The following is a 17732-nucleotide window of genomic DNA, read 5'->3' on the forward strand; positions in this document are numbered from 1 at the left end:
ACCTCAGTGCCTGTTTCATCACATTCGCTTTATGAATTCTTCCCCCAGACACCAGTTTCTCAGAACTCTACAGGTGAGAACCTGTGCTACAACATGTGCTCAGTTCTCATCACCCACCTGGCCTTAATTTACATTAATTTGTTCTGTCTCAGAATTTCTTCACAGAAACTACTCCTTTCTTCACTATGTTTTAGTTTTCTACATCTTCATTTTCTGACCTGTCTGACATACAATGCACTTCCCTTTTTACTCTTATGAACTCATACACAAAGTTTTAACAGTAATCTCTATCTTGCATATTACCCTGTCTTCTGCCTTAAAGCTCTCAGGTTTTGAAATCTTCCCCAGTGCAGTCCCCCAAAAATCAGTCTTTCCTTATCACCCATCTGGTAATTCTCTCATGACATGGGATTCGGGTTGACTTTATCTAACTCTACACCTTTTCCTAATGTCTTCAGTCCTTTCCCCTTCAACCTTTCTGCTGGAAGAAGGTACCACTGGCTACAAAAGCTTGCATATGTAAAACCTTTTTTATGAGTGTATTGTCCTGCCACCGATTGGTGAGTAGATTTTTTATCTCTTGAGTTACATAATATTCTCAAAAACTGATTAAGTTCATTACTTCGTAAAGTCTATCCTTATTTGGTCAACACTGATGGAAACAGCTGCAATACAGATCCACGCAACATGTATAAATCAAAAAGCACCAGTTATCTATTGAGTTACATAATATTGTCAAAAACTGATTAAGTTAGTTCGTAAAGTCTATGCTTATTTGGTCAACACTGATGGAAACAGCTGCAATACAGATCCATGCAACATGTGTAAATAAAAAAGCACCAGTAAAGAATAATGAAATCCCACTTCTGAAATTTCCTTAAGCTTTTTGGCATATTATTGCGATATTGATATTTTCATCTCATCCCATTAGAATCACATATTATGTGGTTACACTTATCAGAAAAGTTGTAAGTGATTGGAAAAGCATCTATATATTATTCCACTTCTTTACTCTATATGCAAGACCACTGAGTTAATTTGAAAGAAAAGAACGAAAACGAGAAGAAGGAAAGCAGTCATTGAAGCATATTTCTGACACAATAAATGAGGCAATCTCAATGTTTCTTTTCTATTATTAAGCAAAGAAATGCACTTTGCATTTTATAAGAATGCATGGCATAATTTTTATTGTCATTACTGACACACATTCCATAGCATGCAGGGATACAATTATTGTTTTCCATATACATAAAAGTCCATTGTTAGTGACAAATACACTCTGTAACATGCAGGGCTACAATTGTTGTTTACCTGAGTGCATTGTTTGTGGCTTATACATACTGTAACTTGCAGGACTACAATTGTGTTCCTTATTCTTATGAGAGAAGTGTCAGTGCCTCACACATACTGTAACATGTAGGGCTACAATTATTTTCCTTATACATATGAGTGCATCATTAGTGGCACGTACATAATGTATCATGTAGAGCTACAATTGTTCCCTTACACAGAAAAGTGCCTTTCTAGTGGCATACACACTCCGTAGCATGCAGGGCTACAATTGTAATTCTCCTTATATATGTGAGTACACTGTTAGCTACATGTGCATTGTGTGACAAGCAGGACTACAATATCCTATTAGTGACATGTACATTGTGTGACATGCATGGTTGCAATTTTACTTCTAATAATCAAGTGCACATATGAGTGCAACGCCCCTTTTTATCCAGTGACGTTGTGGCTTATCAGTTGGCAACTCTATAGCGAGTACATAGTTGGTGGAGTGACCGGTCGTCGACAGAGTGCCAGCTCTTGTCAGTGTCTTGTAAACAGGACACTCATAGATACCAGTTTCAGCAGTCACATGATTCACTTCAGGAATCAGCCAGACTGGAGGCATATCTGTTAAGGAATAAATCAAAGAAACTGTACAGTACTAATAACACGTGAAGAGCTTCACAAATTGTTATTTGTATTTCATTTGCTACTAGATGAAACAATTACACACTATATTAAATGCTGAGTCAAAACAGTATTATTCAACATGTTAACCAGGAATGTATGTAGTACAACATGCTTAACAGAGAATAAATGAATAAAAGAAGTAAGATAATGCTGAAAGGTAATTGACATTGATGAAAATATCCACAGTCAGCAGGAACAAATTATCCCATGAGAAGAAATTTTTTTTCCTCTAAATTTTTTTATTGGCACTATCCTACATAACGGCAGGTAGCAGCTAAATTTGTAATTAAATTAATTTTGAAGAAAGCTTCCAACACAACTTGGTTTTGTATCTGCTGTCTAATATCTAGACTGTTTTCCCTTTTACATATATGTTACTGATGATTAAATTAGTACATCTGGATATATGTGACTGATAAAAGCTGATGAAATGTCATTATGCTCAAATTGTATAAGTAATCTCTTATATGATCAAATTGGTAAAGGGCTTACAAACATATATATTTTGCAAAGACTTTGCACTATGTGCTATATGAGACAGGTGAAATACCCTCAGACTTCAAGAAGAATGTAATAATTCCGATCCCAAAAAAGGCAAGAGTTGACAGGTGTGAATATTATCAAATTATCAGTTTAATAAAACGTAGCTGCAAAATATTCCTACAAATTATTTGCAGAAGACTGAAAAAAGTAAAGGCTGATCTCAGGTAGTATTACTTGGGATTCCGCAAAAATGTAGGGAACACACAAGACAACACTGACTATATAACTTGTCTTAGAGGATAGGTTAATGAAAGGCAAACCTACAATTATAGCACTTGTAAATTTGGATTGGGCTTTTGACAATGTTAAGTGAACTACACTCTGTGAAATTTTGAACGTAGCATGGGTAAAGCACAGGGAGTGAAAGTTTATCCACAACTTTTACAGAAACCAGACTGCAATTAAAACAGTCAACAGACATGAAAGGTAAGCAGTAGTTGAGAGGGAGTGAGACCGTTACGTTATTCAGTTTATAAACTGATCAAGCTATGAAGGAAACCAAGGAGGAACTGGTGAGAGAAAGCTCAGGGAAAAGAACTAAAAACAGTGGGATTTGCTAATGACTCTTGTAATTGTACCACAGGCAGCAAAAGACCTGGAAAGCAGCTGAAAAGAATGGATAGCGTCATGCAAAAATGTTATGAAATGAACACAACAACATTAAAACAGGGGGAATGGAATGTCATTGCATCAAATTAGGCAGCATTGAGGAGATTACATAAGGCAATGAAACACAAAAAATAGTCAATGGGCTCTATAATTATTTGGGCAGCAAAATAACCAATGATGGCAAAAGTAGAGAGGATTTAAAATGCAGAATGGCAATACCAAGAAACGTATTCCCAAAAAAGAGAAATCTATTAACATTCAATATAAATATAAATGTCACATAGTCTTTACCAAAATTGTTTGGAATGTAGCCTGAATGTAAGTGAAACATGAATGATAAAAACTTCAGAAAAGAAGATTTTGAGATGTAGTGCTACAGAAAATGTTGACGATCAGATAGCCATATCACCAGTTTGGTAAGGGAAGGAAGTGGGGAAGGTAAAAATAGTAAAGGGAAACCAAGGCTTGAATACAATACAATGGTTCAAATTGATGTATGTTGCAGTATTTATGCAAAGATGAGACGATCTGCACAGGATAGACAGGGGTGTAGAGCTGAATCGAATCAGTCTTCAAACTGATGACCACAACAACAAAAACAACAGGTGCACTAGCTGCAGAAATTTAAATAGTGTACATTACTACCAATTTATTTTCAGAAAAAATTATGTTCTGCTCTACCAGATGATCTCACACTGCAGCAGACTATGTGTTGCCCAGCAAAGAAAAACCACTTTGCAAGTTTTATGCATCCAATGACAAGTGTCTTCTCTGCCATGCACCTACTTGCCAGAACGCTTGTAATTTTTCCCTACAGCATGCTACAGGAAGCGTACCCAACTCCTGACCCCCTCCTGTGCCAATGCCAAGCTGTCCACATGACGAGTGCAGAGCTTTAATGTTCTTATGGTGTGAACTTTTATGTTCAAGTTATTTCACTATCAGAACTTAATGGCTTGTCACTGAGCTACAGAATAAGCCATAAACTGTAAGTCTGTTTCCAGTGTCTATATAGCAAATGGCATTTTGGGCTCCTGCAATGGCTATGGAGAACTAGTAGGTGAGATTTATACCATACTTCAGGGTAAAATTGTTCAGAACTCATCTGATGGTCTCGTGTCCTGAGCATGGAGTATACACTTCATGGAGCCTTCTAAATTATAGAGTGCACCGAGATTTGATCTCTTTTCAGTAAAGTATATGCTAACCACTGCATCACCATGCATACTGTTGTTAGACAATGAAATCATCAACTGTGTTAGATTAGCTTCACCTTCTGTATGTCTAGTTTGTTTATTTGTATTTTGTATTTGCTTTAGTCACTGTGTTAGATGAGCTACCTCTGGTTCATTAATTTGTATTTTGCTTTTGTTACTGTGTTAAGATTAGACACACTCATGGAACCTCCAAGTTCATTTATTTGATCACTCTATTAGGTTAGCTCCATTTACTATATTTCAAGATCATTAACGATGTTTCTCATGTAGTCTTAAAAAACTGTGTAAACTGATTCCACCAGGCACAGATAGTGGGCACCCTTTGTATGTACTCGTGATGCCTTCATGAGTAGTGGGGATTACTGGACCAACTCAATTGAAAGTTTTTGAAAAATTTTTTCACAGACATTTTTGTGGCAACCCATCTTTGTAAATGCAATCTGCAATTCATTGTTTCTGTAAATGTTCCCATACAGGAACTCGTTTGTAGTGGGAGACCTTTTTTGTTACATATCCCCATGCTGTACCTGCAGTTTTATCCTCCACACTTAGCAAACCAAGATTATCCACTTGTAATGTTCAGTAAGGGGAACCGTCATTCCATCATTATTATTAAAAGAGAAAAACATTACTACACCCATCACATTAAACAACATTTTCAGCATCATTTTTCCTAAGTGTCATTGCTATTCTTGGACTTGCAAATTCAGCTGACAGCAAGTGGTAGTTGACGGGCATTTCTAGTTGGCTACATGAAGGCAGCAGGTAGTGCATATTTTGTGGCTATGGCTAGAGCTGGACTGGGTGGGCATGTAATGGCTACATCTCTTACTACTAGCCATAGCTTGCATGTGCAAATGTTGAAGTGCCTTACTATAGGTCTAGGTGCAAAATATTTCTGATGAAGGAAGGCATGGAAGTGACTCACATTATGAAGTTCTTTCCCCTAGCATTAGCATTTATGTAAAATTTACTATGGACATATCCCACTATCTGACTGGCCAGCTCGGAGTCTTTGCCTCGCCAACCAAATTATTTAACAGCAACATTAATAGCTGTTGCATAATTCCCACTTTCCCCAGGCTAAAAAACACTTATTTTCACCAAATAAGTTCCTCTCTGAAAACATTAATCTGTTATCTCAAATTACTTTGGGTTCTCTGATAACTGAAAGTTTCTTGGATGGTTACATTACAAGTTTGTCAAAGGTTTCCAATAAACACCTTTACTGTCCAAATATCTGCACATCTGCCTCAGAACAATGAGAAGCCTTGAATTGAGTCATTTGCAATGGTATCAACAATTATCAGAAGGCACTCACAATTTCACTGTCCAGATACATGTCTCTCCTTGGGGCAGTAAGGCTTTCTCCCCTTGTGTCTTGGGGCAGCTGGGCAACTTGTCTGGTTCAGACAACACAGTGGTTGTAAAAGTGTACCATATGGGAGCATCAGGCAGTTGACAAAGAGCTTATGTGCTTTTCAATGCTATTGAAATTTGTTTAAATGTGTCTTTACTTCAAAGTGGATGCTGTTCAAACTGCAGCTAATTGAAAGTTGTTTTGAGCACAAAAGCAAGTAATATATTCAGTCTGCTGTAGAGTGAGTCACCGTGAATATTGTGTTCAATTTACCAACATTAAAACTAACTACACCATTTCACTCTCACTTCAGGCACTAGTATGAAGTTCATAAATTACAGCATCATATAACTTTTTCTATGTTAGACAATTTCTAATGTCCTGCCATTTGACAGTTTGTTTTGCAGTATTTATTATTCGAGTAGCACAGTTCACACAGCTGACAAAGTTGTGACAACAATCATTATTAGGTGTTGCAGGGAACTGACTATACATTGCCACCAACCATACTTTGTATATAGGGCTTGTTTCAGTAATGTTATATTTTGGTACATGTAGGTCGATTCCTTGTATGTGCTAATGTCACATTACATGTGCGTTTGATTTTTTACATGCCTACTCACTTGATAAAGTTGTGACCACAGAGTGCATCAACCTCTCATCAGCTGGGTGAAAATACAGTAAAGGGATGTAAAGAGTTAATTGGTCAGTTGCCCTATCCAACAGCTTTTATGGCAGTTGGGACACACTGAGAGTCATCAATCTCACTGCTGTTTTTTAAGTTGAGCTTCAGCACCAAAACACAAGACTTGCAGCAAAACATAACTATGATTTTCTTTGCTGATGATATTATGGTTCTGCTTTTAAAAGACAGAAATTGCAGTGATAAGTCTAAGCAAGATATGAATGTCTCAGTCAGTTTGGATACTGACTGAATATCACAAAAACTGACTCCTTTGACATAGTTATTATCCATGGAAGGTCAAAATCAAAGAACAAAATCTTGTGAAGTTTGTTACATTGTTACTAGGCTTCCTGAAACTTAAATACTAAAGAATAGATAAGAAGAGTAGCATATCTGGTAGAAAGAGATTCCACTTCCACTGTATTTTTAAATCTGCCCAATGTAGATGTACCTAAGAGACATCAGATTGTTAGTTAACTTCATGCAGAATTAAATGAATTAATTTTTCTTAATCAACTGGAATATTATTTGCAACCTGTTACATACCTTATTTAATGACAAGTAAATACTTCAGTTATTGTGATGGATGTTGAAGTTTTTATCTGAAAATGATGTTCATCTCCTTGGCTAATTAGAAGAGATGACGTTTTTGTAGCCTTGTAAACCAGCTTTTATTCTGTCTATGAATTAGCCTTTACATTTTACATGTGGGAAATGATGTTACAACATCTCTAGTGTTCTTGATTTACTTCTACAAACATTCATATCAGTAGTACGATTTTCAATAAAAAGAGTGCAAAAGTGTAAAAAACTCAATCATAGGCATAAAATCATTAAAATAATATACCTGTATACAGTTCCTTTGGTTTTGATTCTGAGAGATGAGTTACATGACTCCATCTACATCCTTCCAGGTATAGCCCCCAGATGCTACAGCCATCCTCTGGTCTCTTTTCTGGGAAATTTTCTAGCACCTGCAGTTACAAAATTTTAAATCTGAAGGTACATTTTTAGTATGAGTAAATATTATGGAAAATAGTACCTTCTGCTAGTTCAAAGCCTCTGAATTATTGACAGTATTATTTCAAAGCCAGGAAGGAATGTAACAATATTATGAAAAGTATAGGCACTACTCACCACATAGTGGAGAAGCTGAGTCTCAGATAGGCACAACAAAAAGACTGTCACAATATAAGCTTTTGGCCAACAAAACCTTTGTCAAAAATAGACAACACACACATATACACACACTCATGCAAACGCAACTCACACACACACACACACACACACACACACATACACATGGCTACTATCTCTGAACCCACACTTCAGCTGCTGCAGTCATATGTGTGAGTTGCATTTGCATGAATGTGTGTGTGTGTGTGTGTGTGTGTGTGTGTGTGTGTGTGTGTGTGTGTGTCTGTCTGTGTATGTGTGTAAGTAAGAGAAATAAAAACAAAAAAACATTAGGGGAAAGTTCCCCAAAATGGGATAGGCGGGCAAAACGGGATATTGAGCCTAGGAGCTTGACTGGTGGTGTTATCTCATGGGAAACAGGCTAAACTGGTTCCTGACCGCCATGACAGCATTCTGAGTTGATCTCTCAATGCTAGCCATGTGTTTCGTGAAGAAATATTTTTTCAAAGTTTTCAAGTGAGATTTTTACTTACTTTGTTCTCTTTCGATTGCAGAACAACTATTCTTGTGCTTCTCCATCCTTCGGAACAATTCCAGTACATACTGTGTTTTTTCATAGCTCTTTTAACAAAAATTTCATGTATGTAAATATTGCTAGTGAGTAACGGTTCAGGGGTCAGCCATTTTGGTTGTCAAAAGCATCACGGTCTGGCAAAATGGGACACTTTTGGGGTGCCCAAAATGGGATACAATTTTGATGTGTCCTGTTTCACCTGACCATTTCCATTAATGTTTTGGCAATGCGTTTAAGTTATTTTAAATGAAATAAGTAATGAATTAAAATAGGCCTATGTATAATCACAACTAAACTTTAACCATATTTTCTTTGGCAATTTTTAAACAGCTAATAATTTATTTTGGTTTCAGAATAGGCCTACAAGATGCCTCGCAATTATCAGTGAACTTCATCTGGAAATAGCTGGGACGAGCAGAGCATGGAAGAGGCCGTTCGAGAAGTTTTAGAAGGGAGGATGGGTTTTCTGAAAGCTGCCCATTCATTTAATGTCTCTAAATCTACACTGGAGAGAAAAGTGAAAAAAGCTCACTTAAATGCTTTGGCACCAGAAGTGGCTGCTGTAAAAAAGCTGGGCAGGTTTGAAAATGTCTTTACTGACGATCAGGAAAAACAGCTGGCTCAACATGTGCTGATATTAGAAGACAGGCTCTTTGGAATTACCCTAACCGACTTGAGAATCCTAGCTTTTGAGTTAGCTGAAACTAACAATATTCGATACAGTTTTAACACCAATAAAAAATGGTGGGTAAGCACTGGTTGTACAATTTTCTTGGAAGAAATAAATGTATGGAGTTTGACAAGCAATGACTTCAGACATTAAAAGGAGCAAATCTACACTTTTAAACTTCGTGTCAGTGCTTGAAAACGAAGATAGAAGTCTTCAAGAAAAGCAATGAAGGCTGCAACAGACAAATATTTACAAGATTCTGTTTTCAAGTGGTTTTTGCAGGAACTTTCCATAGGAAACGCAGTTTCGGATCCAATTCTTTGTGAAAAAGCTAAACTCTCAGCTCAGAAGCTTGGTTGTTCAGCCTTCAAAGCACGTAATAGCTGGCTAAGAAATTTTAATTGCCGGCACAGTGTCCATGAACTAGATTTAAGTGGCGAGATGTTTTCAACAGACTCCAAAGCTGCAGAAAATTTTATTGAAAAATTTAAAATTGTAACAGACTCCTACAATCCTGAGTTTTTTTGTGACACAGTCTTGCTTGGAAAGTTCTGCCTAAAACCACTTTAGCATCTAAAAGGAAGTGTAGTGCTCCAGAACATAAAGTTAGTGAGGAACGGCGCTTACCTGTCCAAACTCTACAGGAGGCCATAAAATACCCCTTCTGTTGATAGGGAAGTCAAAAAGCACAAGAGCATTTCTATATGTGAAAAAGCTTCCCCTCTTTTTATAAAAACCACCCCAAGGCTTGGATGACTGCAACATTGTTTACTGAGTGGTATTACAAAATTTTCTTCCCTGAAGAGAAAAGGCAACAAAAAACTCTTGGAAAAGGTGCCAGTAAAGTGCTTTTGATTGTTGATGACGTACCATCTCCTTCCAGCAGTGTTGAAAAGAGAAAATAGCCAGTTTATAACCATCTTTTTACCACCAAACTTACCACGAAACTTCACAAGCTTGTTGCAATCACTGGATCAGTCTGTTATTCAAACCATGGAATGCCATTACAGAAGGCAACTTTTAAGGAAACTTTTGGTAGAGAATGAAGACATAGAAGGTATGTTGGGTAACCACAAAAAACAAAATTAATTTGAAAGATTGAGCTTACAAGGTGGCAAAAGCTTGGAGGTTGGTAAAGGCAGTCACATCAAAACGTGCATGGAACAAGTTACAAAGAATATCAACTGAAGTAGAGAAGGAAAAGGAGAAAAAAGGAAAAATAAGCTCAAGAAAAGAAATGGAATAGACATGAGATGATGAGGATGATATGCCACTTGAGGAATTAACAAACATTGTTTTGAAAATTCCTGGATATTCAGAAGTTAGTGCTGAAGATACAGCAGAATGGGTGATGTGTGATTCATCAGACTTTGGGTTTCAAATTCTAAAAAGTGTGAGAAGAAAGTGTCGAGCAAGAAGATGACCTCAATGTCGAAGCTGAAGCAGACATGGGACCATAAGCTAGTGAAGCATTTGCTGGCCTTGAAACTCTGTTGAAGTGGATGGAGTGACAGCCACATTGTGACCACATGCAGTTTCTCACTGTCAAGCAGATTCGCGACTTTGCTACCCAAAAACAGACGAAGACAGTTAAACAGCATACTTTGATTCAGAAGTTCAGTAAGCAATGACTTTCAGCACCTGTACTGTACAGTTAACTGTGTAGCATGTACATAAAAGTATCTCATTTTAATTTTAATTAATTAAAGTCTCTTTTCCTTTAAAAATATTTCTTTCTCCCATTTTCAACATACAGAACTGAACATATAGCATGTAATTACTGTAATTAAAATACATAGACACTTTTTTCATAAAACACCCAATTATCCAAATGGGTCAGGTCCCAGTTAATTCAGGTAATTAAAGTTCTACTGTACTGCCATATTTGATGTTTCATTTATCATGGTTTCTTCTACAAAATAAGCTAAATATTTTTGTGTTGTGTGTTTTTGTTCCTTTTCCCCTTCCCCTCCCCTTCCCCATTTGCTGCCTCAGAAGAATACAATACGATTCTATGAGTATGTATACAAAGTTGGCTGTTCTTGTTATTGTTCTATACCATGATGACACACTACACAATAAAGGTTACAGGCTTTTCAAGGATTTTGTTTTTACATCGTGCATTCTCTCTGGGGGGATACCACCTTATTGTAGCACTAAGAAAGCAGGTGACGAGGTTTGTGTGTTCGTGTGAAGCTGAGGCCTATGACTGCTGTAGCTGAACAAGTCTCAATGGATGAACTTTATGAAGTGTGTCCCACAGCATCCCATCTCTTCCGACATCCACTTCTGTAGCCCTTCCCAAACTCTCTAGGTTCCCAACCCAAAGTGTGATGTGATATGTGCCAAGGGGTGTGTGGCAATGGGAAGATGTGTCATGAACAGAGCATCAGGGATACCAGGCAACCTCAGTGAGTAATTAACCTTACACCAGCTTTGGCCTTAGCTGGTGCTGACCTGATACATCTCCAATTTTTGTGGGACCAGTATGGAGAACACAGAAAACAATTCGAACATTGTGGGGGGAGGAGAGCGTCCTTGATGATGTCTCAATTACCCAAACACCAAGGTTGGAACCAATAGAAGTCATTTCTGCTACTATATCAGGTGACAGTTGGGTCAGCTGCGTGACAGTTGGGTCAGAAGAAGATCAAATTCTTCTCTGGGGCAAAAAAGAAAATTAAGGCAAAGAATCGCATCCTAAATAACAATGGAGGGAATTAAAATACTTTGAGCTAAAGACCTCAAAAAAGACCAACCCTGACAGAAAGGGGTAAACAGACTCCTTCAACCTCCATGAAAAGGAGCAAGAGAACAAGGGAGGATTCTAGTACGCCCACTTTCAGGATAATCAGATCCAGAAAAAGCCATACCAAAAAAACAGGAAAAGAGACCGATAGTACTGCAGTTTCAGTTTTTAGTATGGTGGTTATCCAACAGGGATATTGACTAGTCAACATCATCTCGCAGCTGGAAAGGCTAGTCAAGATGCCTCTCCCTGAGAGGACTGGGAGGGGGGACGGGTGAGACTAGGCCCTAAATTTAGTTGGGTCTATGAGGACATAGGGAACAGTGGATTGGCTTAAGAAGATCATGACCAAGGTATCCCTTGGGAGATAGGAAAGAAGGAAGATTAGTGTTTAACGTCCTTCCAACACTGAGGTTATTAGATATGGAGCACAAGCTATGTTGTATTAAGGATGGGGAAGGAAATCAGCCATGCCTTTTGAAAAGAATCGTCATAACATTTGCCTGGAGTGATTTTGGGAAATCATGGAAAATCTAAATCTAGATGACTGGACGTGAATTTTAAACATCATCATCCTGAATGTGAGTCCATGGCAGAAGGCAAAGCTGCTGATCATGAGAACACCAGAACTCTTGAAGACTGCAAAGATATTGGTTTGGTTCACAAAACTGTTTATAGATGTTCCTCCAAAGACTGTGAGGAAGCACTGGTGCAGAACCAGAGAGCATAGATAGAAGAGGACTAGAGGGTAATCAACCGAATGGCTGTATCTGATTGCGAAACCCTTATGATGGATGTCGGTGAGGAAACACAGAGTGGGCAATGTGAGAACAGGACCTGAAACTGGATTCTCGCAGGTTACCAAGGTAATTACAGGCGTTGCAAATGACCATCACAGCAAGTTTGTGGCTGGGAGTTTTGCAGATAAACCTGCTACATAGTAAGGAGGAAACAGCCACTTACAATCATCTTCTGGGAAGACAGGAAGTAGATATGGCCCTGATACAGGAACCTCCTATACAGGGTGTCCCAGCTATCTTGTCCACCCAAAATATCTCTGGAACAATAACAGCTATTGGAAAACGACTTTTACCGGTATCAATGTAGGGCTGGGCCCCATGAATGTACATATTTGGAAACATTCTAAAACGAAAGCATATGTGTTTTTTAACACAAACTTATGTTTTTTTAAATGGACCTCCTATATTTTTTCTTCAGCAATCCATAGCATGACAAAGCACATACACAATGGTGTTGATTGCATCGCAATATTCCCATTACATCCCGAGATATTGAGACGCGAAGTTGACGCTTGAAGTCCCCTAGTTGGATCTCTGGTTTAAATGTGAGTCATGTGACCTTCCAAATTTAAAGAAAGGTGACAACTGATGTAGTTATCCACAGAAAATCATGTCAACCTCTTCAACACAACAAAGCTGCTTTTAGATCCCTGTTATATAAACTCCATTCTGTATCCACTACTAAGGAAGCCTTCAAAAACAGAGTTCAAGATTATTTTTTATATTGCTGTTAAAAATGGCTAATACAGGAAGTTTGTAGATGACATACTTACAGTGCACATAATAAAAAGACATGTATTGTATGCTGATGACATGACCAAAGTATGGAACAGCTTGAGAGAAGAGCATACATATCTGCAAATGTCACAGCTCACTGGCTGTTGGAAAATAAACTGGTTATAAATCTAAAAAAAGACTCTGTATGCAGTGTTTAAAAACAAGGAGAAGGCTGTGGACATGGATTTAGAGGTTGACGGAACAAGGCCGGAAGAAGTAGAATCTGCTAGATTCTTATGTATTCTTGTGCATAATGAACTGAAATGGAAAAAAAAACATATTAATAATGTCTGTAAGAAACTGAGCTCTATCATATTCTTAATGATACAACTATCACAGTATTCAGACAAGAATCTTCTGTGTACAGTGTATCATGGACTTTTCGAACCATACTTACAAAATGAGTGTTCACATTAAAAAAAGGCAAGCAATTAGGACCATTTTAAGAAGAAAGACCTCTGAAACATGCAGAAACTGTTTCAAGAAGTTATGTATCTTAACTTTTTCATTGTTGTATGTATACAAAACAATAATGTACATCACAAAAGGTAGTGAGGACTGGATTACAAATGCTTGTGTAAACACCCACAATACAAGAATGAAGAATGATGTAAGGAGCACACCCCACCAACTGGCAATGCTATAAAAAGGACCCCAGTACTCTGGTATCAGACTACTAAGAAGTCTGCCTAAAGACCTGCAAGAGAGTGTACTTGACAATGACTTTCCAAAGAAACTTAAAGACTATCTCATTGAAAAAGAGTTTTACAGTGTTGCCATTAAATTGGTATATATTGTTATTCATTATCAATGATGTAATAATGTAAGCTGAAGGGGTAGAAAAATAAGTGATAATGAATGTTACTACTTTGACATGTCCTATATTACACGTACATTCACTGTACACAATGTAATCTTCCACCACCATGAACCATGGACCTTGCCGTTGGTGGGGAGGCTTGCGTGCCTCAGCGATACAGATAGCCGTACCGTAGGTGCAACCACAACGGAGGGGTATCTGTTGAGAGGCCAGACAAACGTGTGGTTCCTGAAGAGGGGCAGCAGCCTTTTCAGTAGTTGCAAGGGCAACAGTCTGGATGATTGACTGATCTGGCCTTGTAACAATAACCAAAACGGCCTTGGTATGCTGGTACTGCGAACGGCTGAAACCAAGGGGAAACTACAGCCGTAATTTTTCCCGAGGGCATGCAGCTTTACTGTATGATTCATAACTAACACTTGGTTTAAGAATCATGAAAGAAGGCTGTATACATGGAAGAACCCTGGAGATACTAAAAGGTATCAGATAGATTATATAATGGTAAGACAGAGATTTAGGAACCAGGTTTTAAATTGTAAGACATTTCCAGGGGCAGATGTGGACTCTGACCACAATCTATTGGTTATGACCTGTAGATTAAAACTGAAGAAACTGCAAAAAGGTGGGAATTTAAGGAGATGGGACCTGGATAAACTAAAAGAACCAGAGGTTGTACAGAGATTCAGGGAGAGCATAAGGGAGCAATTGACAGGAATGGGGGAAATAAATACAGTAGAAGAAGAATGGGTAGCTTTGAGGGATGAAGTAGTGAAGGCAGCAGAGGATCAAGTAGGTAAAAAGACGAGGGCTAGTAGAAATCCTTGGGTAACAGAAGAAATATTGAATTTAATTGATGAAAGGAGAAAATATAAAAATGCAGTAAGTGAAGCAGGCAAAAAGGAATACAAACGTCTCAAAAATGAGATCGACAGGAAGTGCAAAATGGCTAAGCAGGGATGGCTAGAGGACAAATGTAAGGATGTAGAGGCCTATCTCACTAGGGGTAAGATAGATACCGCCTACAGGAAAATTAAAGAGACCTTTGGAGAAAAGAGAACCACTTGTATGAATATCAAGAGCTCAGATGGAAACCCAGCTCTAAGCAAAGAAGGGAAAGCAGAAAGGTGGAAGGAGTATATAGAGGGTCTATACAAGGGCGATGTACTTGAGGACAATATTATGGAAATGGAAGAGGATGTAGATGAAGATGAAATGGGAGATATGATACTGCGTGAAGAGTTTGACAGAGCACTGAAAGACCTGAGTCGAAACAAGGCCCCCGGAGTAGACAATATTCCATTGGAACTACTGACGGCCGTGGGAGAGCCAGTCCTGACAAAACTCTACCATCTGGTGAGCAAGATGTATGAAACAGGTGATATACCCTCAGACTTCAAGAAGAATATAATAATAATTCCAATCCGAAAAGAAGCAGGTGTTGACAGATGTGAAAATTACCGAACTATCAGTTTAATAAGTCACAGCTGCAAAATAGTGACAGAAATTCTTTACAGACGAATGGAAAAACTAGTAGAAGCCAACCTCGGGGAAGATCAGTTTGGATTCCGTAGAAACACTGGAACACGTGAGGCAATACTGACCTTACGACTTATCTTAGAAGAAAGATTAAGGAAAGGCAAACCTACGTTTCTAGCATTTGTAGACTTAGAGAAAGCTTTTGACAATGTTGACTGGAATACTCTCTTTCAAATTCTAAAGTTGGCAGGGGTAAAATACAGGGAGCGATAGGCTATTTACAATTGATACAGAAACCAGATGGCAGTTATAAGAGTCGAGGGACATGAAAGGGAAGCAGTGGTTGGGAAGGGAGTAAGACAGGGTTGTAGCCTCTCCCCGATGTTGTTCAATCTGTATATTGAGCAAGCAGTAAAGGAAACAAAAGAAAAATTCAGAGTAGGTATTAAAATTCATGGAGAAGAAATAAAAACTTTGAGGTTCGCCGATGACATTGTAATTCTGTCAGAGACAGCAAAGGACTTGGAAGAGCAGTTGAATGGAATGGACAGTGTCTTGAAAGGAGGATATAAGATGAACATCAACAAAAGCAAAACAAGGATAATGGAATGTAGTCTAATTAAGTCGGGTGATGCTGAGGGAATTAGATTAGGAAATGAGGCACTTAAAGTAGTAAAGGAGTTTTGCTATTTGGGGAGCAAAATAACTGATGACGGTCGAAGTAGAGAGGATATAAAATGTAGGCTGGCAATGGCAAGGAAAGCGTTTCTGAAGAAGAGAAATTTGTTAACATCCAGTATTGATTTAAGTGTCAGGAAGTCATTTCTGAAAGTATTCGTATGGAGTGTAGCCATGTATGGAAGTGAAACATGGACGATAAATAGTTTGGACAAGAAGAGAATAGAAGCTTTCGAAATGTGGGGCTACAGAAGAATGTTGAAGATTAGATGGGTAGATCACATAACTAATGAGGAAGTATTGAATAGGATTGGGGAGAAGAGAAGTTTGTGGCACAACTTGACTAGAAGAAGGGATCGGTTGGTAGGACGTGTTCTGAGGCATCAAGGGATCACCAATTTAGTATTGGAGGGCAGCGTGGAGGGTAAAAATCGTAGAGGGAGACCAAGAGATGAATACACTAAGCAGATTCAGAAGGATGTAGGTTGCAGTAGGTACTGGGAGATGAAAAAGCTTGCACAGGATAGAGTAGCATGAAGAGCTGCATCAAACCAGTCTCAGGACTGAAGACCACAACAACAACAACAACAACAACAACAACAACAATGTAATCTTACTGGATGAAATAAAATTCAACTCAATTCAACGTATCACAAGGTCCCTTATTTTTGCTACGTCTCAGAAAAAACTGGCCGACAGCTGCAGGCATAGAGAGCAGCCTACAAGTCGTAACATGCAGTAAGCCGTTTGGACCATGTATATTCTCAAATTTACGATCTTATCCTTTTTTCAATCTTATTTGAAATGTTTTAAACTCTGACTGTATAGTAGTATATGTCATTCTAACACAATTATAAAAATTTTTCTGACACCCATAAAATTAATTTATCTAAAAAAAATCATACAGGAAAAATACATTTAAAATCTGATACTTAATACTAAACTCTTTCAACAAACTAAAAATGCCTAATTAAAAAGAGATATTAAAAAACTAATTATTTTATAAAAATCTTGCAAAGGCACCATTACGAATGAGACAATGGTGATCAACACCACCAGAGGGTGTCCACAAGAAGGAGTTTTGTCCCCATTACTGTGGAACCTAGAGGTGAATGATCTCATCAAAGGGTTAAATGCTAAAGGTTATATTTACAAGTACTTTTAGAGCAATGCACAGTGCACTCTGAACGTGATTCAAAACTGGTGCAGAAAACAAGATCTAAGGATCATTCCCAGGAAAAGTGTTGTAGCATCATTAACAAAGAAGAGTATCCAGGACATATACTGGAATCTTAAGCGCCTTGACACAATTGCACCAGTAGCGTGAGTATTGAAGTCTCTAATGGTAACCCTGGATGTGAAACTATCATGGACCCTTCAAATAAAGAATGTATATTCCATGGCAAAAGGTGCTCTTATGTGCAATAGCAGGGCCCGTGGAAAAAACTGGAGTCTAATCTCCAGGAGCATGTACTGGATACACAGGGCGACACTGAAAAATGGGAACATTTTCGTAACACAATAAAACAAGAAGAGATGAAGGAAAGAAATTGCATTCACAGTAATTCAATCCTTACAACTTTGCCATTTACGAAACATTGATGGCATTTATCATTTTTTTAAAATTACGTCCTTTGGATGGCATCCTCCTGTACGAATACATTTGTGAAAT

At 38.0% G+C, this 17732-nt stretch overlaps 1 protein-coding gene across 1 annotated transcript in view; it reads right to left on the reverse strand.

The window, feature by feature from the left end:
• Positions 1–1684: 1684 nt before the first annotated feature.
• The window catches only part of LOC124620075 (dynein axonemal heavy chain 1-like), an 804068-nt gene continuing 788020 nt past the window's right edge, over positions 1685–17732 (reverse strand). Inside the window, exons 54-55 of the mRNA XM_047146741.1 lie at positions 7227–7353; positions 1685–1902 (exon numbers count right to left, since the gene is read on the reverse strand). Coding sequence (XP_047002697.1) covers positions 1685–1902; positions 7227–7353 — 345 coding nt within the window. The remainder of the gene's footprint in view (positions 1903–7226; positions 7354–17732) is intronic.

The sequence above is a fragment of the Schistocerca americana genome, chromosome 6 (genome assembly GCF_021461395.2).
Source record: "Schistocerca americana isolate TAMUIC-IGC-003095 chromosome 6, iqSchAmer2.1, whole genome shotgun sequence".
In the NCBI taxonomy this organism is placed as follows: Eukaryota; Metazoa; Arthropoda; class Insecta; order Orthoptera; family Acrididae; genus Schistocerca; species Schistocerca americana.